This window comes from Podarcis raffonei, chromosome 7, assembly GCF_027172205.1.
Source record: "Podarcis raffonei isolate rPodRaf1 chromosome 7, rPodRaf1.pri, whole genome shotgun sequence".
NCBI lineage: Eukaryota > Metazoa > Chordata > Lepidosauria > Squamata > Lacertidae > Podarcis > Podarcis raffonei.
The window spans coordinates 14,684,680-14,706,389 of NC_070608.1; the positions used below are offsets into that span (position 1 = coordinate 14,684,680).

The 21,710-nt window shown below is 45.4% G+C and overlaps 1 protein-coding gene across 1 annotated transcript; it reads left to right on the forward strand.

Annotated features, from left to right (window-relative positions):
* Positions 1-2,221: 2,221 nt before the first annotated feature.
* Positions 2,222-19,250, forward strand: DERL1 (derlin 1). Its single transcript, XM_053395364.1, has 8 exons — positions 2,222-2,551; positions 7,230-7,341; positions 8,617-8,681; positions 10,179-10,205; positions 12,876-12,971; positions 14,968-15,020; positions 15,951-16,061; positions 17,432-19,250. The coding sequence occupies exons 1-8, from the start codon at positions 2,399-2,401 to the stop codon at positions 17,568-17,570; spliced, it is 756 nt and encodes a 251-aa protein (XP_053251339.1). The 5' UTR covers positions 2,222-2,398; the 3' UTR covers positions 17,571-19,250.
* Positions 19,251-21,710: the final 2,460 nt, after the last annotated feature.

The following is a 21,710-nucleotide window of genomic DNA, read 5'->3' on the forward strand; positions in this document are numbered from 1 at the left end:
ATCTCTCGACCCCCCTCCGCTTGCTTCTCAGGATGGGCCAATCCACCCCCGTTGCATGCCGGGAGTTGTGGTTTCTTTTCCACCCTCACAGGTGGAAAGTGGGCTTGGGAGCAGGCGGGCCGGTTCAGGTGTTAACGGCCAAGGCTGTGGGGTTAGATTCAGGAGGCTTAAAAGTTTGTTTTTATTCTTTAGCTGCAAGGTTGTCTTGGGTTCTCATTCTTCCTCCTCTTTGTGGTCGAAACCGATTTAAATGTATGCATTCTGCGTTTATATATTCTGATTTTATCCTGTGAACCGCCTGGAGAGCTGCAGGTGTATGGCGGTGTATAATTTTTTTAAATGATAATAATAATAATATCACTTGTTAATATGTATAGAATGATTTCACCAAGTTAAGTTAAGCTAAGCAGATATATAAGGCTGAATGTTTCATTATTGGGATACAAGAATACAATCTCAGTAATAAAGTTATAAAATAATAATAAGGAAGTCACGCACGGGTGGAGGGAAGACACAGGGCAAGAAATAAGAAATGGATAAATGTGAAAATGTGAATTTACGAATATAATGTATATGTATCATTATGTAAAGATTTCATATTGCAACATAAACAAACAAACAAACAAACAAACATAGCTGTCAACTTTCAGATTTGAAAATAAGGGATCAGCAGCCTCACCTGTGCCGGGGACAGTCTACGGGATATCTAACAATCCGGGATAGCAGCGGGAAACGGCGCTGGAATAAGGGAATTTCCCGCAAAAAAGGGAAGGCTGACAGCTATGATAATAATATCACTTGTTTTAAAAATAAACCGCCCACCGTAATTAGAAGGCATTCCATGGTGCAAGAATAATCGATCGGAAGGTATTCCGCGGTCATCAAATCCAACCCCCCTGCAATGCAGGAATATCATTGAATGCATACATGACTGATGGCCATGCAACCTCTGCTTAAAATTATTTTTATTTATTAAATCTGTATACCACCCTTCATCCAAAGATCTCTGGGAGGTTCACAGCATAAAGAATACAAAACAAAAACACAAAATGCATAACAAGACCAAGAACAAACCAATCCGACAACCCTCCCTCCAAGCAAGGAGAGTCCACAATCTCTCTTGGAAGTCTGTTCATGCGCCTTTAAAAAAAATGCATTGTGGTAGGTAGAGATTCAAGAGGGGCCCAGTATCCACGCAGGGGTAGAGATTTGCTAGGCTTGCCACACGTCACGAAAAATCCTGACATGTCATGGCTTTCGGGTGTAAAAATGGGGTCAGGGAAATGTTGCGGAATCGGAAAAATGTCAGGGAAAACTCAAGATGTATTACAATGTGGTGGAAAAAGCAGAGGAAACAGCTCCAGAAGCTTAAAACCACTATTTGTAGCTGAGGTTTCCCCCAAAAGTTCAACAACGCTGGTGGTTTCCTTAAAAAAGGTCAACTCTGCGGGTGTCAGGAATTACACTTTTTGAAGTATGGCAACCCTAGATTTGCGGTTAAGTGTCATGTAAGCTCTGGATAATACACACACACACACACATATATGTATACACACACACATATATACACCCACACACGCATATATATATATATATATATATATACGCGCACACACACACACATATATACACACACACCCCTCAAAATGTTTTAAATATTTATATTCATCCAGATCGGCTTAGAGAGAGAAAAACTAATGCACTACAATTAAAGTGTCACACACCCATCTGATACTAATTACAGGTAGGTAGCCGTGTTGGTCTGCCATTGTCGAAACAAAATAAAATAAATAAAATAAAATTAAAAAATTCCTTCCAGTAACATGCACACGAAAGTTCATACCAGTAACTAACATAGCTGGTCTCTACGGTGCTACGGAAAGGAATTAAAAAAATAATAATATTTTGTTCCCTCTGATACTAGTAAGCCAGTCTGGGAAATTATAATCTTGAAATTGGCATTTAAATAAAGCGCACTTATTGAACATTCGTGCCGCGGCTTGCAGCAAACAGGGGTGACTTGGGATCAGGATAAACAGTTAAAAAAAACAAATTCAAGCCTCTGTATGTTCACTTCCGCGTTTCTATATTTCCCCCCAACACGCTCCCACGTGTATTGGTAAACAGGGGTGAGAAACGGCGCCCGCTGTCCCTTTAAGAGCCGGAACTTCCGGAGACGCTCCTTCCGCCCCTCCTCAGAGAGAGAAAAAGGCGGAAACCGGAAGCGGCCGTTGCTCGGCCGAATTCGGCGCGGCCACGTCGGAGGAAGGCGGGCCCCTCCCACCGCCCCACCTCCCGCGGCTTGGCTGTCATAGGAGCAGCTCCGGCGAGCGCGTCGGGCAGCGGAAGGCCCCAGACGCCCAGGCCTCGCAGCGGCTAGACCGGCGGCGGAGGGGAGATGTCGGACCTCGGGGAATGGTTCCGGAGCATCCCGCTCATCACCCGCTACTGGTTCGCCGGCGCTATCGCGGTCCCCCTCGTCGGCAAGCTAGGCCTCATCAGCCCCTTCTACCTCTTCCTGTGGCCCGAGGCCTTCATCAACCGCTTCCAGGTAAGCGAGTGGGCGAACTACGGCTCCCGGCATGCTCAGCGCGAGCCTGGCGCTTCAGAATCACCCGCGGCGCTGCGCTTTGCATGCCGGGAGTTGTAGTTGTTGGGAGACAGCGTGGGGCTCGGCAGCGCTGGTTGTCGATGGATCGCAGGGAGTTGGAAGGGGATCCCCAGGGCTCATCTAGCTCAGCCCCCTCCCAGCGATGCAGGACAGCTGCCTACCGCCGTCCCTGGCTGGGCTCGAACCAGCGACTTTCTGGTTGACAGCCAGGCGCACTGACCCCATGTGCCACCCGAGGGAGCCACGCGGGAAGTGTCAGCGCTGTGTCATGGCCACTTGTTGTGGGGATGGGACACCACTTGTAAGGGGTTTCTTCATTTGTTTGCTTCCTCCCTTCTTAAACGGGAATGGGTGAGGAGCTGTGAAAAGGTGCCTTGTTTTGAGCCCAGGAGTTCCTGCCTCTTTTCTGAAAGCAAAGCACACTACCACGATTTAGTGGGGAATGTTTAGTTCTTTACCATCACGGGTTCAAATTCCCACAGTAAGTCCTGAAACTCATTTGCCGCATCTGGAAGCTTGAACATCATCAATAACTCAAAATCAAACATTGTTACAGTGCATCGGGTTACATACGCTTCAGGTTACAGACTCCGCTAACTCAGAAATAGTACCTCGGGTTAAGAATTTGCTTCAGGATGAAAACAGAAATTGTGCAGTGGCAGCGCGGCGGCAGCAGGAGGCCCCATTAGCTAAAGTGGTGCTTCAGGTTAAGAACAGTTTCAGTTTAAGAACGGACCTCTGGAACAAATTAAGTACCGTATTTTTTGCACCATAACACTCACTTTTTTCCTCCTAGAAAGTAAGGGGAAATGTCTGTGCGTGTTATGGAGCGAATACCTGCGGGTGGCGGGGGGATCTGCTGCAGTCGTGAGCAAAGGATCCATGGTTCCCCTTCCTTCCCTCCTGTGGTTACAAAGCATGGATCCACATGGATCCTCAGGATTTTTGCATTGGGCTGCTCCAAACCCACTGTCAGATCACATGTCTGTGGCCACAGCATGAACCACAAAAATCATATATCCACTATTTCGTTTAGAATATTTTTTTTCTTGTTTTCCTCCTCTAAAAACTATGTGCGTGTTATGGTCTGGTGCGTGTTATAGAGCGAAAAATACGGTACTTAACCCGAGGTACCACTGTACTTTGTGTGCAGCCACTTTACCCCCTTTTTTTGTGCAGATGAGTGAACAATACAGTATGTGAAGCCAAGAGTTTAGTGTCAGCATCTTGGTTTGATCAGAAACCATTATGCTTAATCATTTTCTAGTTTGGATATAATAAGGAACTATGACGGAAGGCTTTCTGGTTTGTTTGTTTGTTTGTTTGTTAGGTCATTGTTTTTTGCTTCCAAGATGGTAGGAGTAAAGCAGGCATGTGATGCTTGTTCATGGGCGCAGCGCTTGCTCTACAAGTGAGGGGAGCCTGGGCTAACAAAGTCCCTTTGCCCTAGTATTGAAATGTCAAGGTAACAGTTCCATTAATAGGGTGAGGAGGCCAGGGCAGAATAGGTTTCCATCTGGACCTTGCTAGGCCTACAGGATCGCCATCTTAAAGCAGCCATAAACAGAACACCTTCAAGGTGGTGTTCTCTGAAATGTTACCCACCCTACATACATGGCCAGCTAAACATTCTCAATGTGTTTGTGATACAAGAATCTGGATTTGTTAGGCACTGAGGAAACATTATAGAACTATCTAGGCTTCTATGAAAGGGACAGGCTTCATTGAACCAGGGAAGAACTTGGTTCTTAAAATTAGCGTTGTAACAGAGCAGCTTTTAAGTTGGTCACTGGAAGAACAGCTGGTTTGGAATATGCGAGGATGAACATGTTGTATCGTGCAAGGGGGACATTATAGGAATTCAAAGAGGCCAAAGTAAAGTAGGATAAAATGCATGTGCCAGATACGTTTGGAAACAGAGATCATGAATAGACGTTCATTTGTTAATTATAGAAGCCTCCAAGCCAGAATGCATGAGCTGGAATGCTTGGTTTTAAAAGAGAGAATAGATGTATTGGGCATAGTGGGCAATGGTAGCACACCGTTGTCTCCGCATCTGGACTCTATAGGAAGGACAGAGAAGGGTGTTCTGGAGGTGGTGTCACTCTGCATGTCAAAGAGGACACAGAGTCGCGTGAGATTGAAATCCCAAAAGGGGCAGACTCCACCACAGAATTGTTACGTGGTGATATTGGACCCCAAGAATAATTTAGTACTGGGGACCTGCTATCATCTCCCTGATCAAAATGCTCAGGAAGATCTTGAGAAGAGAAGGAGCTCAAAGAGGCATCCAAAAGAAGGAATGCCATAGACAGGATAACAACAGGAAAACCACCAGAAACCCAAAGGACAAAAGTCAGAGATTGATGTGCATTATAATGAGTGAAATACGTATTTGATCCCTTATCAACCAGCCAGATGTCAGGCTACCTGGCATCTTCACTGTATGTAACAAGCTGAGATTAGAAGCACCTGCTGTAAGGGAGAGATCTTACCTGTAATCCCAGCTCGTTACAGTACCTGTACAAAAGACACCTGTCGACAGAAGCAATCAATCCAGCAGATTCCAAAGTAGCCACCATGACCAAGACCAAAGAGCTGTCCACGGGGGAACTTGTCAATGATCTCAGGGCAGCTGGGACCATACTCACCATGAAAACAGTTGGTAACACTCTAAGCTGTGAAGGACTGAGATTTTGCAGAGCCCGCAAGGTCCCCTTGCTCAAGACAGCACATGTACAGGCCCGTCTGCAGTTTGCCAATGCACATCTGAATCACCCAGAGGAGAACTGGGTGAAAGTGTTGTGGTCAGATGGGACCAAAATCGAGCACTTTGGCATCAACTCAACTCGCTGTGTTTGGAGGAGGAGGAATGCTGCCTACGACCCCAAGAACACCACCCCCACCGTCAAACACGGAGGGGCACATATTATGCTTTGGGGGTGTTTTTCTGCTAAGGGGACAGGACACCTTCACCGCATCGAAGGGACAATGGACGGGACCATGTATCGTCAAATTTTGGGTGAGCACCTCCTTCCCTCAGCCAGGGCATTGAAAATGGGTCGAGGATGGGTATTCCAGCATGACAATGACCCAAAACACACGGCCAAGGCAACAAAGGAGTGGCTTAAGAAGAAGCACATTAAGGTCTTGGAGTGGCCTAGCCAGTCTCCAGATCTTAATCCCATCGAAAATCTGTGGAGGGAGCTGAATGTTCGAGTAGCTACACATCAGCCTCAAAATCTTACTGACTTGGAGAGGATCTGCAAAGAGGAGTGGGACAAAATACCTCCTGAGACGTGTGCAAACTTGGTGGCCACCTACAGGAAACGTCTGACCTCTGTAATTGCCAACAAGGGCTTTTCCACCAAGTACTAAGTCATCTTTTGCAAAGGGATCAAATACTTATTTCACTCATTATAATGCACATCAATCTCTGACTTTTGTCTTCTGGGTTTCTGGGGGTTTTCCTGTTGTTATTCTGTCTCTCACAGCTACAATAAACCTACCATTAAAATTATGGACTGGTCATTTCTTCGTCAGAGGGAAAACGGGCAAATTTAGCAGGAGATCAAATACTTTCCCCCCTCACTGTAAGTGGATGACTTCTTTCTGTGTCAGAATTGCAAGCATGGTCAGCCCCTTGTGGCAAGGCTATTTTTTGTGATGGCTGCTGCTACTCAGAGTTAGCAGGGCTGGAAATGTCATAGGCAGGGAGTTCGCTAGAACAGGTGGAATGTGCTCTATTTTTTGTGTAAAGACAGGCGATGCTTGTGCAAGTCCTACAATATAGCATTGGGGACATAGCCACCACCTGCTTGGAGATTTTTGAAATATTAAGTCTTATTTAAATGCTGTTATATATATGAAATAAACCACTCTCATAGAAATACATTACAGTGGTACCTTGGCTTAAGAACTTGATTCGTTCTGGAGGTCTGTTCTTAACCTGAAACTGTTCTTAACCTGAAGCACCACTTTAGCTAATGGGGCCTCCTGCTGCCGCTGTGCTGCCACTGCATGATTTCTGTTCTCATCCTGAAGCAAAGTTCTTAACCCGAGGTAATATTTCTGGGTTAGCGGAGTCTGTAACCTGAAGCGTATGTAACCCGAGGTACCACTGTACTTCATTTCTATAGCATGTATAAATTTGGGTCCTAAAGGAGAAGTTACTTGTGTACTGCCATTCTCTTGGATGAGAGCTTTCCAAACTTTTCATCTCGCTGACATACTTTTTAGACGTGCATCATTTTGCGACACAGTAATTCAGTTTTACAAGCAAGCTGGAGGTTTAACTAACCCCTTTCCAGCCCCAGGAGGAGCATGGGGAGCATTCGCACAACACATGTACAAACTGCAGCCGACATACTAACATGTCGCAGCACACAGTTTGGAAAGCTCTTGTCTTAAATGATTGTTACTCTGACTTCACTCCCCTACATTTCTCTCCCATCTGTGTATATGCTAGTCAAGTGAGGCTTGCATGCCATGCATCATGCGGCGTTGATAAGCTTATGCCATAATAAATTTGTCAGTAGTTAAGGTGCCACAAGACTCTCAGTTGTTTCACTGTAATAAACCTTTAAATTCATACTCTCTCTTTAAAACGTTTGAACAGATCTGGAGGCCAATCACAGCAACCTTCTATTTTCCTGTCGGCCCAGGAACGGGGTTTCTTTACCTGGTGAACTTATATTTTTTGTATCAGTATTCATCACGATTAGAAACAGGTAATGTAACATCGAATATATAACATACTATTTAGTTTTCACATTCAGTGGCACTAGTTACTTTCCATTTTCTTTTATAACCTTCTGGGTCCATCTTGTGGAGATAGATGCTAATTCGGATGCATATAGAAGAACATAAGAAGCTGCCCTATACTGAGTCAAGGCCTTGGTCCATCAAGCTGTCTGCACTGACTGGCAGTGGCTGTCCAGGATTTAAAACAGAGGGACTCTCCCAGCCCTACCCGAAGATGCCAGACACTGAATCTGTGACCCTACGCATGCAAGGCAGGGGCTCTGTCAATGGAGCTGTGAGAATCTGATCTTGCTAAGATGCAGAACTCGCAGGGTTGCATCCAAACTTCCACCAATGCTTTGTGTAGCCCTTAGCACTGCCTCCTAGCTGTCACCTTCTGGAGCAGCTTTCTGAGGGGCATGAGGCTGCAGGAAGAATTTGTGAAAACAGCCTCTCCCCTCTAGTGGGACAGGTTCCTGGGCAGAGTACCCAGGATAGTCTGGACCCATGGGAGGTTAATGAAAATTCAAGTGTGCGTGTGTGTGTGCGCAATGCTAGTCTTGGGGGCATGCTCAGACACTTGTCCTGTGAGGGTTTTGGGAATGAGAGGAAAATGGAGGCTGGTTATTTGGAATCAAGGTCCTGTTTTGAAGCTCCTGTCCTATTCCTGTGTGGTCTGAATTCACTGGTACAGTCATACCTTGGATTCCGAACGCCCTGGAGCTTTGGCTCCCGAACGCCGCAAACCCGGAAGTGATTGTTTTTTAGCGTTCTTTTGGAAGCCAAATGTCTGACGTGGCTTCCAATTGGCTGCAGCCAACCAGAAGCCTCAATTTGGTTTTTGAACGTTTTGGAAGTCGAATGGATTCCGTTTGACTTCCAAGGTATGACTGTACCTCAAAGATGCACCGCAGCTTTGTTTCCTGTATTTTTTGCAGAAAAATAATGCTAGATCTAAAGCTGGTACCCATATTGAATAAAGAGGCTTTCCTCTCCCCAAATGTGGAGATGATATATTTCGTGTCTATTAAAACAGCCAGTTTCCCCCCAAGCATTTCTTAACTGGAAGAAAAACCTTCCCTGACTCTTCCTGCGGGCTCCTAAAACGGAGCAGCCTCTCGTTTCTTCCTCTGAACGAAAGCTGCAGTTGTGTTGTGCAATATAATCATAGCCCTTAAGATCCAGCCAGTGTCTCTGGGGGGAACAATGCAAAACAACTGCCAAGGTTTCAGTTCGCTCTAATGCCACTCTTTTGTTCACAGGCGCTTTCGATGGAAGACCCGCCGACTATATGTTCATGCTTCTCTTTAATTGGATCTGCATAGTTGTATCCTTTTTTATTTGCTACACCAACGTTTTGGCATGTTTGAGTTTGGCAGAGGGGTGGGAGTGGGTTGTGTGGTCCTCATCTGTGTTCAGTCACACATCCACTGCATGGCCTTAGTAGCTGTAGTAGTATTAAATTTGTATACCACCCTTCATCTGAAGATCACAGGGCGGTTCATAACGTAAAAATACAAAACAAGAACACAAAATATATAATAAAAAACAGAACCCAATACCCACCCCCCCACAAACACATTCAAAAGGCCATAGATTGTTTAATCAGCCGAAGAGTAATATTTTTGCCTGGCAGCGCCAAATCAGCCTCCCTTGGGAGAGCTTTCCACAAATGGGGAGCCACCGCAGAAAAGGCCCGTTCTCGTGTAGTGGTCCTCTTGTGGAGGGAGCACACGAAGAAGGCCCTCAGGTGATGATCACAGGGTCTGGGTTGCTTCATATGGAGAGAGGCGGTTCTTGAGCTATTGTGGTCCTGAACCATTTAAGGCTTTACAGGTCAAAGCCAGTATTTAGTCAAGTTAATCTGCGTCACTCCTTTCTGCCCCCTTTTTACTATGATGTGTTGTTAATTATTATTAATAATTTTATTATTTATACCCTGTCCACCTGGCTGGGTTTCCCTGGCCACTCTGGGCAGTTTCCATCACATATAAAAACATAGTAAAACGTCAAGCATTAAAAACCTCCTGATACAGGGCTGCCTTCAGATGTCTTCTAAATGTTGTGTAGTTCTTTATCTCCTTGATATCTGGTGGCTTTGTGTTTGTCTGTACGTGTAGGAATAGTTGTAAGGATTGCAAGTAAAAAAAAACCTCAGAAAGATGCTGTATAAATAGTTTTATAATATGGCATCACTGGCCCTGTACTAAACCCTGATTGAGTGGCTGAGCCTTAATGAGCTCAGAGTGAAGTGTTGGGCCTGTGCCTGTCCGCTTCTTGTGTAACTAGGGGAAGGACTTCTGCCAAGTTGAGTTTAGCTTTCGAGGAATCTTGGCTTCGCATTCTGTAAAAGAACAGTACTCCTGGCTTAAAATGACTAATGGTTTAACAGTGGCAGCTTCAGATTTGGCAACTGTGTTACACCAGGATATCTCATTTGTACCTAATGCTAAGATGAGATTCTTTGAAAGCAGAACTAAACTTTGCAGAAATCTTCCTCCTGGTCCTGCCGGAGGAGAGGTGAGGGGAGCAGACACATCCTTGGTTGCACTTGAGTCCTTAGAAGCTTGCCTGCAGAACAGTAATGGCAGTGTCTAGTATGTCCGGCTAACAGAACCTTTTCTTCTGCACTGTACTGTGTTGAATCTGATTCACTTGCTCTCTCACCAGCAATATTTCCACAGGCTGTTTCAAAGCCATGCTGCAGGTTTCCAGACGGATTCTGTCCACCTCTTTTAGTCCCTTGAGTTAAATGTGCCTCATCACAAGGTTGCGCTTCTTGTCTTCTGTTTTAGTTTGGTTTTCCTTAGTGAAACAATGAAAGATTACTGGTTTGGCAATGAATATGCAGGTAAGCATGTCTGTTTTCAAAGCGACCTGGCTTCTAAAGTGCCAGGTCTTTCATCTACTTGTACAGAATTCATGTGGGCCAGATCAGATCAGAGTGGATTATGTGTACTGTGTATTCAATACTCTCCCATCTAAACCAGTGTGCTGGCAGGGAGAAAAAGGGTCAGTTTGTGTTTCTGAACACCTGAAAGAGCACTGAGCAAAACACTCATCATTCCTGTTCAGCAAGTTTGGTGTGAATTTTCTGCTGATACCCAAGTGCAAAACTGTAGGAGAAATAACCCTAAGAGAAAATGGCTGCATTCAGGTTTTAACAATACCTTGCTGCGACCCTCCATCTTTCTCAGAACACTCCCCAACCACACCCTCCCCAAGTCTGTCTGTCTGTCTGTCTGTCTGTCTGTCTGTCTGTCTGTCTGTCTCTCACACGATTGGCCTTGCTTTGCATTGAAAGGTGCCCTTGAACACTGACAATGTTTCATGTTTGCCTGGAGGACAGAGAAAGGGGTGTGGGTGGGTGTTTTGTCTACTGTTCAAAGGTAAATTTTACATTAGTCGATCTGCCTACTTCTCACCTCTGGAGCCAACCACCATTGATATATAGCTCTCCCCTCCCACCACAGAAGGTTTGCAGCCCATTTCTGGCATACCTGTTTTGTGGATGTGTCTCTTCGGCTCCCCCGCTCCTCTCATGCAGCTGCAAGGAGAGATTGGAAGCTTTCCCTTCTGTTCTTATCTAACTGCAATTTTGCATCGTGTCCACACAGGATGTATTATGCTTTGTCTGTGGTGTGGCCGAAAGAAGCAGGTTTAGGTCCTGGACCTTGAAAATAGGGGCCAGGGCTTCTGATCTTCTCACAGGCATGCTTTGGAAGGAGAAATTACACAAGCTTAAGGCTTATTCATGTAATGTAGGGTTGGGAACCTCTGACCACCCAGATGACTACAACCCGCATTGTCCCTGATCATTGCCTGTGCTGACTGTGACTGATGGGAGTTGGGGAGTCCAGCAATATGTGGAAACTGCCAGTTTTCCATCGCTGGTGTAATGATGATAAACCACATCATACCCCTTGAATGCATTCTATGCAGGTGATAAGCAGTCTTCCCAATGTCAACAGTGAGTGTGCCGTAGGTGCATTCCTTTTCAGCTGAAGCTGCCATAAAGCCTTTGCCCTTTGTAGGAAGGAGAACTTCCGAGATGCGCCTGGAGCTTCAGGCAGAGTTTCCAACTGCACCCTGTTCTTCTCAAACTCAGAATCCCATATTTGGGCTCTAGGAGCTATAAGACCTTTTGATTTCCAGAAAGAGGGAGAGGTGTGCATTCCTGCTTTTGATTACGTTTCCACTGTGAGACTTTGAGGCTGAAACTTTTCCTGGGAGTTTCATAAGAGCACCTCTTGGGATCGTATCCATGAACTCCTTGCCAGCTGCATTGGGCCCAACCTCTCCCTACTCTCTCTGAGGGTTTCCATTTCAGGTCCTTCTAAGCCACTTGTGCCCAGTTCTCCCAAATGCATGCATCATTTTGCACTGCAGAGAAGAATCGTATTTAACTTTGCATCTAAAATAGCCAGTCAGCCTTCATTGTCTAAGACGTGTGTGTGTGTGTGTGTGTAATATAACTTCCAGGTAATTAAGCAAGCCTGGTGCTGACACCTCTGTCAAACTGTCCTTGCCAATTGCACAATCACATCTCTTGGTCACATTAGCTTTTTAAAAAGATCTTGTTGAAAGTAAATCAACACCATTTTTTCTTGCGATGGAACTCATTACGCAAGAACCAATATGGATGTTATGAATAAGGAGGCCTAAAAAAACCTGCAAGCCCCCTGTTAGTGCTCAGTTCTGTCAGTGCAGAATAAGGAGGGGATAGCTGGACTTAATTTTAAAGTCTATTTTTATTTCTATAATTTGAGCAGACTCCTGTAATCTCAAGGGCTGCGATCCGAGGTATATTTCCATGGAAAATACACCTGGTGAGATGGCGGCAAAATCCGTGGGACTTAATTCTAGGAATAAACAAGGCTAGGAACCAAGTATTTCTCTGTGTACCAATCCTTCATCACTGTCCTGTCTGGTGATAGGCTGCTTTCTGCCTTGCGGATCTTAAATTAGGGAGCCTGGGGCAAAGAGGAAAAATGCCTTTCTAAAACATTTTCTTAATGACGATGTGCTGTCAGGTGTGGAGAGACCTCTCTGTGGCAAGCATCCATGAAAGAGCCACAGCAAGCTTTGGGCTTCTGTGCTCTCTCTCCTGCTTGCTCTGGCACAGCTGTTAGAATATCAGAAACTTCTTCATCTGTTTTATATGAACCACAGCTTAGTGTCTTGGCTGAACTCTAAGCTATGGATAATTGTAACTATAGTTAGTGATAACAACTCAAGGTTATAACCAGTTCTCAAATTCAAGTGACATGCTGCAGTTAATCAAAAACAGAAGGCAGAGATTTCAAACTCCCCTGTGCAACCATGTCAGAAGTGGGGAGGAGACACGCGCCAGAGTCTTGTTTCCATAATACTAAATCCAGGTTTGAAGTTATGTGCAAATTTGAGAGAGCACTAAACAGGCCTCTGCGTTTCTTTTTATTGTGAGCCTTCTGTAGTTGCTTAGGTCTCCTGTACTGAATCTCAATCTTTCTGTCTCTTCATTCTCTTGCTTCCCTTGTAGCTGCTGATGATTCCCTTGATCATGTCCGTACTTTACGTTTGGGCCCAGCTGAACAGAGACATGATAGTGACATTTTGGTTTGGGACACGGTTTAAGGTAAGGCCAAAGGGCTTTCCCCTTTCCTCAAGCCTTCTGCCCATATCAAAGGAACTGCTCGCTCGTTGAGGAAGGGAGTTCCCCCCTGTGACTACTTGTCCCTTCCAGATTCTTAAAGGGATACCGGCATCAGAGGAGCTCTTTTGCTGCCACTAAAGGTGTTTCACTTCCAAGCCTTTCTGCAGGGCAGCCTCGGAGTTGATATCATGTGCCTTGGCCACAAGAGACGTAGACCCATGTGTGAGATGGCAATGTCTTTATACCACATTGTATGCTCTAGAAACACCTTGCGATGCTGCAGCCAGGCATGGGCTTGTAGCAGAGCTCCTTGACCTCTACCCACCTCCCTGATGCTACTAGCCACCTCATGTCAGATCGCCACGCTTTCTCTTGGCTGCCAGATATGTAGTTGTGGGGGCTATGCTATCATGGAATGTTAGGATTGGAGAAGGGGATTTGTCATCCTTGTCCGGTATGCAATGAGGAGGTGTACAGACAAGGAAGATATTGGCAAAGGCAATGCAGGATGGGAGGGAAAGGCAGAGTTGGGAGAGAGATTTTGTGCCAGCGCAAGGGATAGAGGAAAAACGCTGAAGGACATTTAACTGCAATGTGTCCTGATAGCATGTTGCAACCCAGGGAGAGGTACTGTACTTCTAAAATGTGAATTACATGTCGCCGACTAGATAGAGCAAAACCTCCATAGTTGAGGGGGGAAACGTCTATATCAGCTAGACTGGTGACTGGCAGCGGCCGCCGAGACCACATAACATCGGTCTTAAAAGACCTACATTGCCTCCCAGTACGTTTCCGAGCACAATTCAAAGTGTTGGTGTTGACATGATATGATAGCCATGTTCAAATATATAAAAGGATGTCACATAGAGGAGGGAGAAAGGTTGTTTTCTGCTGCTCCAGAGAAGCGGACACGGAGCAATGGATCCAAACTACAAGAAAGAAGATTCCACCTAAACATTAGGAAGAACTTCCTGACAGTAAGAGCTGTTCGACAGTGGAATTTGCTGCCAAGGAGTGTGGTGGAGTCTCCTTCTTTGGAGGTCTTTAAGCAAAGGCTTGACAACCATATGTCAGGAGTGCTCTGATGGTGTTTCCTGCTTGGCAGGGGGTTGGACTCGATGGCCCTTGTGGTCTCTTCCAACTCTATGATTCTATGACATTTAAAGCCCTAAACGGCCTCAGTCCAGTATACCTGAAGGAGCGTCTCCACCCCCATCGTTATGCCCGGACGCTGAGGTCCAGTGCCGAGGGCCTTCTGGCGGTTCCCTCACTGCGAGAAGCCAAGTTACAGGGAACCAGGCAGAGGGCCTTCTTGGTAGTGGCGCTCGCCCTCTGGAACGCCCTCCCATCAGATGTCAAAGAGATAAACAACTACCTAACATTTAGAAGACATCTGAAGGCAGCCCTGTTCAGGGAAGTTTTTAATGTGTGACGTTTTAATGTATTTTTAATCTTTGTTGGAAGCCACCCAGAGTGGCTGGGGAAACCCAGCCAGATGGGCGGGGTACAAATAATAAATTATTATTATTACGTCATGAAATAACCATGGAGTTGTTTCCAGTGAGGCGAGCAGAGCTCTGTTTGATCCAACTGGAGCCTGCTGGATCAGCCTAATAGCCCACCTAGTCCAGCAGCCTGCTCTCTCAGGGGCCAGCCAGCCACTGACTTTGCCGTTCTTTGCTCCTCAAATATGCTGCAAAATGGACCCCAACCCTCTGGAGCAGATTTTCAGGGTGTGCAGTGGGCTTCAGAGATGAGCAGAGCAGCGGGATGCTCTGTTGTGCAAGTGGAAGTCTTACCTGAGTGGAACATCAGCACTGGATGCAACCCCTGTACATTAAATGCTCAATAATGTACTTAGCTAGCTATATTTCTGTCGGGGAATTGTATTTGGAGAATTCTGAAGGAGGTGGAGACTAAATTGCGTTCTTCAGTTTCCTTGCTCACAGCAAGTTTGCATGTGCTCTTGTTGTCCCAGGCATGCTATCTACCGTGGGTTATCCTGGGATTCAACTATATCATTGGAGGCTCGTAAGTATTCCCAAATACCTATTTTGTATTACAGTAAATACAGTCCTTACAGTAACATGTGGCTTACCTCCATACCCCGAAGGACATCTGAAACATCTGGATAATTAAGAGGAATGTGTGTGAATGCAGTAGCCTTTTTTTGCAGTGGCAAGGAGACGCTCTTTCCCTTGCATTGCCCAGCTCTTCCACTGACCCAACCTCCAGATCTTCACTGGCGGGTTTGTCAGTGAGCAATTTCCATGGCGAAAGGTCCCAGCCATAGTACCAGCCCTGCTCAAGCTGCAGTTGCTCCTGCACGAGCAGCAGGCTCCTGTGTCCTTCCCTCTCTGAAAGAAAAGGTGAATGCGGGAAGGAAAAGAACTTCCTGTGCCCAATTGACTCTTCCGTCTGCCTTATTTTTTAGCCTGTCCTTTGAGCATGGTAATTGCTAGGAGTTGTGGCTTTGTATGGTACATTTTTTGCTGCTATACAGGAGTATAGCAATATAGGAGTATTTTGCTGCTATACAGGAGAGTCAGCGTGGTTCAGTGGTTAAGAGCGGTAGTCTCGTAATCTGGTGAACTGGGTTCGCTTCCCTGCTCCTCCACATGCTGCTGCTGGGTGACCTTGGGCTAGTCACACTTCTCTGAAGTCTTTCAGCCCAACTCACCTCACAGAGTGTTTGTTGTAGGGGAGGAAGGGAAATGACATTGTTAGCCGCTTTGAGACTCCTTCGGGTAGTGATAAAGTGGGATATCAAATCCAAACTCCTCCTCCTCCTCTTAGGGACAGGAGCCCAAAGCTGCCCTTTCCTCTAGCCCCAGCTTAGTCTCCTTGGTTGTATGTTGGGGCAACCAAGGTTCGGTGTGTATAGATTGCCTTCAGGTCGGCAGCAGAAAATGCTTTACTACAGAATTGTTAAACGTTGATCCCATTCTCTTCTCCCTGCAGTATCATCAATGAGCTGATTGGCAACCTGGTTGGCCACCTCTACTTTTTCTTAATGTTTAAATATCCAATAGACTTGGGAGGAAGAAATTTCCTATCAACGCCTCAGTTCCTGTAAGTTGTTTTAAAAGGTTTTCTCTGTTTTTAAAAGGAAAATCAGGTTGCTTATTAGGAAACATTTGAGTTATCCTATTTGAAAAAAGGGTTTATAACAGTGATAACTAGAGAATTTAGGTGACCCAAGCAAGCTTTTCCAGTTTGCTGGATCTATGATGGGGTCTTCCACATTTATCAGAGCATGCATCTTTGACAGCGAAACGAATAAGGAAAGCTTTTCAACTCAAACTTTTAGAAACCATGAATCGAAGAGGAGGAAGGGGGAAGATGACAATAGACTTGTAAAATGAAGTTTGAAAACAAGTAATTCAACTTAAACTGGCTTACACATGCTTACTCAAAAATGTCTTTCTGAATTAACGTGGGGAAGAAGCAGCAGCAGAGATACATTTCAGACATCGCGATATATCAGCATATACCAATATTTAGCTGTTGATATATCACAATGCTGAAAACCAGATATCGTCCAGTCCTTGATGCAAGCACACATACTCACAATCTATCTCTCTCAGAAAACATATTGGTTCTATCCCACTTCAAAGCCAAAGAGTTGGATACATCCACACCGTTTCGAGGAGAGAAATAATTGCTGTATCTCTTAAGAGAGCTGCCTAGCACTTCCTGGAACCCATAGGTGACACATTTGCAATTGCTGCCAAATGTGACAGATCGTCCATTTTTAAACTGGGGCATTTAACACTTCTTAATGTATTAATAAGGGACTTGCTGATCAGAAGGTTGGTGGTTCGAATCCCCGCGACGGGGTGAGCTCCTGTTGCTCGGTCCTTGCTCCTGCCAACCTAGCAGTTCAAAAGCATGTCAAAGTGCAAGTAGATAAATAGGTACCGCTCCGGCGGGAGGGTAAATGGTGTTTCTGTGCGCTGCTCTGGTTCGCCAGAAGCGGCTTAGTCATGCTGGCCACATGACCTGGAAGCTGTTCGCTGGCTCCCTCAGCCAATAAAGCGAGATGAGCGCCGCAACCCCAGAGTCAGCCACGACTGGACCTAATGGTCAGGGGTCCCTTTACTTTTAATGTATTAATATGCAATGTTTTCCCTCCCACTAAGCTAGGAAGGGCAATGCTTTTGAGATCTGAGTGTTTGATAAAAGAATGTAAACTGTCAAAAAGAGCTTCAGACTTGTTAGGGGGTCTGCCAAAACAGTCCCAATTAGGTTAAAACTGCACTCGAAGGGGCAGGGTGGGATTGAACAGTATCTTAGCCATCTGTCATCCAATCATTTTGTTGTTTGGCCAGCTTATAGCTCTTACTGTGTAGATTCTACGTGCACAATGCCACAAAGCTGGAACTAGTCCTGATTTCAGAAAGACCAGGCATTTCTGAACGGCTCTTTTGCTTGGCCCCCAGGTACCACTGGCTGCCGAACAGGAGAGGAGGAGTCTCTGGATTTGGGGTGCCCCCCGCCAGCATGCGCAGGCCTGCAGAGAACCGCCAGGGCGAAGGGAGACACAACTGGGGCCAGGGTTTCCGGCTGGGCGATCAGTGAAAGAACTTCCTGCTTTTTCTCTTCTTCTTTTTTTTCCTTTTTGTGTGTGCGGGACATCTTCAACCATTCACGGGAATGGCTCCTACTGAGGAGTGTACTCAAGAACTGGGTTTGCTCGAGGGCAATTGGGTCTGGCCCATGAAGAAATCTTAACTTTTTCTTTTCGTTCCTGGTGGAAGATGATACAACGGAAGGCACAAGATAGATTTTACTCCAGGCTGTTGAATAGTGCTCAACTCAGTGCTGCCATTAAAAAAAAAAAAAAAGAACACACATTTTTAATATTGTCTAGCACAGTGTATTTTCTTTTACCAACCTCTCCTCAGGTGAATTTATGTTGTTGCATCTGAATTTCAGGTCTTTCTTTGTGTAAGAGCCCTACAGAGTCCAGTAAGAATCTACTCCTTGGGTCATAGAATTGTCCAACACAGTAACTGGTTTAAAAAAAGGGTTACTTCAGTGTTTGTTGTAATACTAACTAGCAGGAGGTCTTCGGGTATTGATAACTGTGTTGGTATTTATTTAGCAGGAACGGAGCCTAAAATTTCCTGTGTAAGGCATCAGATATGTGTTTTGACTGGAGGAGATGCAAACCTAGGCCACTGAGGCAGAGTGCTAGCTCTCTCTTGGGAAATTTTTGCTGCGGCCATCTAAATGCCTCTGCCTCTTCAACTGTAGATTGGGTGCACTTTAATGCCAGTCCTGTGCACACACTCACTTCGTGGGGCTTACTTCCGAGTAAATAACATGCATAGGACCGAGACAAAACTCAGTTCTTTGGAATCTGTAAGGTAATCACGCTTGGGTTTGTATCTTGTAAAGGGGAAGGCAAGCCATGAAAAACAAAGTTGGAGGGTTAGCAAAAATTATTTAGTGCTTTCAAACAAGACTCCCGACCAACCGGTGCTTCAACATTTCTCATTCTGGAAGAAAATTTGGGTACCTGCGGATGTTCAGTAGTAACCTTCATTGCAAGTTAAGCTGCTCGATTATAATACGAGTAATGGGTATCAAATGACTGATGACTGTTTTATGTGGGGTGACACTGGAGATATTTGGATAGAGGGAGGAGAAAGCAGACCTAACCTTGTCCTCCCAGTCCGCTGGTTTGTCCCTCTTCCTCCTTCTCTCCCCCATCCCCAAGAAAACCACACCAGGTTGTGCTTACCTGTGTTTCCACCTGTAAAATGGGACTGCAAAACATTTCATCGAGCCGCGCAAAGTTGGCACTCTTTCCATAGCACTGCAAACATGGAAAGTGCTGTAGAAGTGATTATGAATGCTTTGGGTTGCAATTGCTACTGATATTTCTCCATGCATCAAAGGTGTAGCCAATGGGGCACCCTCAAGATGTTGTTGGGCCCTCATCAGGGCCAACTGCATTTGGAGGGCATTGTGTTGTCTATCCTTGCTCTGTGTATATTTGCCTACTCAACTGGGGTGGGGTGGGGTTGGTGAGAGAGCGATATTTTCACCAGATTTTGCTTTCCCCGAGGTGTGAACCCACTGCGGCAGTCTTCATTGAGGAAAACAGAAACCTTGCAATTATGTGTCTTGATAGTGGAAAAACGTATAGATTAAGAAATCATTTAGCCGTGTCCTCATGGTAATAAACCTTCCGGTGGCTCTTGCTTGATTTAAAAATACATATTTGTAATAAAAAAGATGGCATTTCCCCAAGGCCAGAATGTATTTGTCATTAATTCTGGCTTGTAGCACATGGGAACCCAAAGTCCTATAGCATATTGTCATGAATTAATCCTGGTGGTTTTGTGAATTGGCTGTCCCCATGTGCACGGTGACAGTATAGCTTTGCTTGCTGTTCATTCACACAACAGGTTCCATTGGCAAAGAGTCAAGCAGCTTCTTAACATTGCACTCTAGGCTTGCCTCTTCAGCAGTGGGAACAGTTGTACCGAAACCAGAAAGCAAAAGTTTCAGCTGTGGATGCAGTTCTTTGCCCAAGGCTGCTTATTCTCTTTTCATACTGTGTAAATTTTGAATGTTACCCCAACCCAGGTTCTAAAAACAGGATCTCATTGTGAATACTTCTAAGGATTGGGATTTTGTCTTCTCTGCATTCTAGGAGAAATTGGTCTCTGTATTGCGTGAGGTATTGTGGCTGGTCTGTACAAAAAGCTGAGTTTCTCCCAAAGACCATTATGTAGAATGGAACACTGGATTACAACCAAAGTGAAATCCATGAACAGACATGACTAATTTGGGTCCATTAATTCTGACGAGTCTACTCTGAGTCAAATGTAATTGGCTACAACCCCATAGCTATACTGATCATAGAGCTAATCAACGCATCCATTTTAAGCCCGAGGTGCAGCCAACTTCATAATGTAGGTGGGAAATCGCAGCTCTGAATATGTTCTTATGTAGGAAGTACTCCATGAAGGTGAAGAGGGAGTAAGAATAGCTTTCCATAGCTTTAAGAATTGCTCCTTGGCAAGCTAGCATTCCAAAGCCAGGGATATTTTGGGGTCTTTGTGAAGGTGGAGGAATCCACTCATTCAGTTCTCCGCCTCTGTTGGAAATACTACTACTTCTGAATGGTGTAGCATGGCTCTAATTTAAGAGATCTCTTGCACTGTTTTAGCAGATCCATTCCCCCAATGCTGAATGGCAGCAGCCCTGCCGCAGCTGAAGAGACCTGCCAATCTTGTGTAGCGAACAAGGACCATTATTAAGCCTGCATTGCACAGCTTCTCACTTGAACCCTGGTAGCAGAAAGGGGAAAGCAACACCCCTCATCTGCTTGCAGTGGTTGCTGATGCTCAAAGAACCAAGCATGTTTTTAAAGGGAACCTGTAGCTTGGCTCTTAAGCCAAGAGGATTGCTGTCCTACCAACCCAAGCTCCTAGTTCTGCAGGAAGCTGCTAGGTCATCCTGAATGGAGCAATGATTTCCACCCCTTTTACAAGTATAAAACACACCAGAGGAGCAGAGAAGGGGGCAGATTCGGTGTCTGAAATTTCTGTCTGCACCATAATCTTAAAGCAAAAGTCAGATATTCAGGAAGGGCATATGGTACAGCAATTGTACCATGTTGCAGTGCATGTGAGGGGTGGCTTGATTAGCGAACACCTAAGCCAGTGACATTCTCCTTTTCCTCCCTGAGCCCATGTTCATTTTTGCAGTGGTCTAGTCTTGTGGAAGACCAGTTCTTCTCAAAGCTCGATTTGGCTATCAGAATGTGTCCCTGCATCTCTGCACATGGGGAACACAGCAGGAAGACTTCTAGCCTGCCTTCTCACTAGCATGTTAGCCGTCCACATGCAACTGGTGCGTATCCAAGCCTGGTGTCCATCCTAGATCAATACCATGTGCCTTTCCTGGATGTTAAAAGCTCACTTTTGGGCACTTCGCACTACTTTGGTTTTTGTTCACCTGAAGCACTTTTCCCTCCCCCCTCTCAAACTGCCACCGGCAGCTTCTGTTACGAAATGAGTACTTCTTTTTGTAGATAATTTCTCTTTTTGTAACCATTTTTTTTTTTGTTCTTGGCAAAGTTTTAAATTAAAGATGTAAAACTCTAGAAACCTGTCTGACACTGAATTTGTTTTCGCTTTGCATGCCTTCGACTTCACTGTGCAACCGCAAGAGAGCTTTGTAGGTGCTCCCCTAGCCGTAAATTGAATACCGCTGTTCTCACAAAGCAGTAAAAATTCCTACAGGGCAGATGATTATTGTTGCCGACTTCTCAGGGAGCTCTTCCTACATTGTGTCTTGGTCAACCTTGCAAAACGTCCTATGTAGCCGAGTAGTAATATTGGGTCATTAAAAGATGCATTGTCTAAGGCCATCTATGAGCAATTCCGGCATTGCTCCACCTGTAAAGGTAAAGGTAAAGGGACCCCCTGACCGCTGACCTTCTGATCGGCAAGTCCTAGGCTCTGTGATTTAACCCACAGCACCACCCGTGTCCCATCTGTAGGCTGTGAGAAAAACCCTTCCTCGTGCCAAGCCTATGGGTGAGAGGGCATGTGGCAGTATCCATAGAATTCCTTCCACTAGGACTTCCACAGGTGCAATGCAGCATCCTTTTCTGTGCCCGCTCCCAATCCTGGGTGTGAGCAAAAGAAGGTGTACCTTTGTACAGTAGGCTAGTTTCTTCACATGCTCCTCTACCTT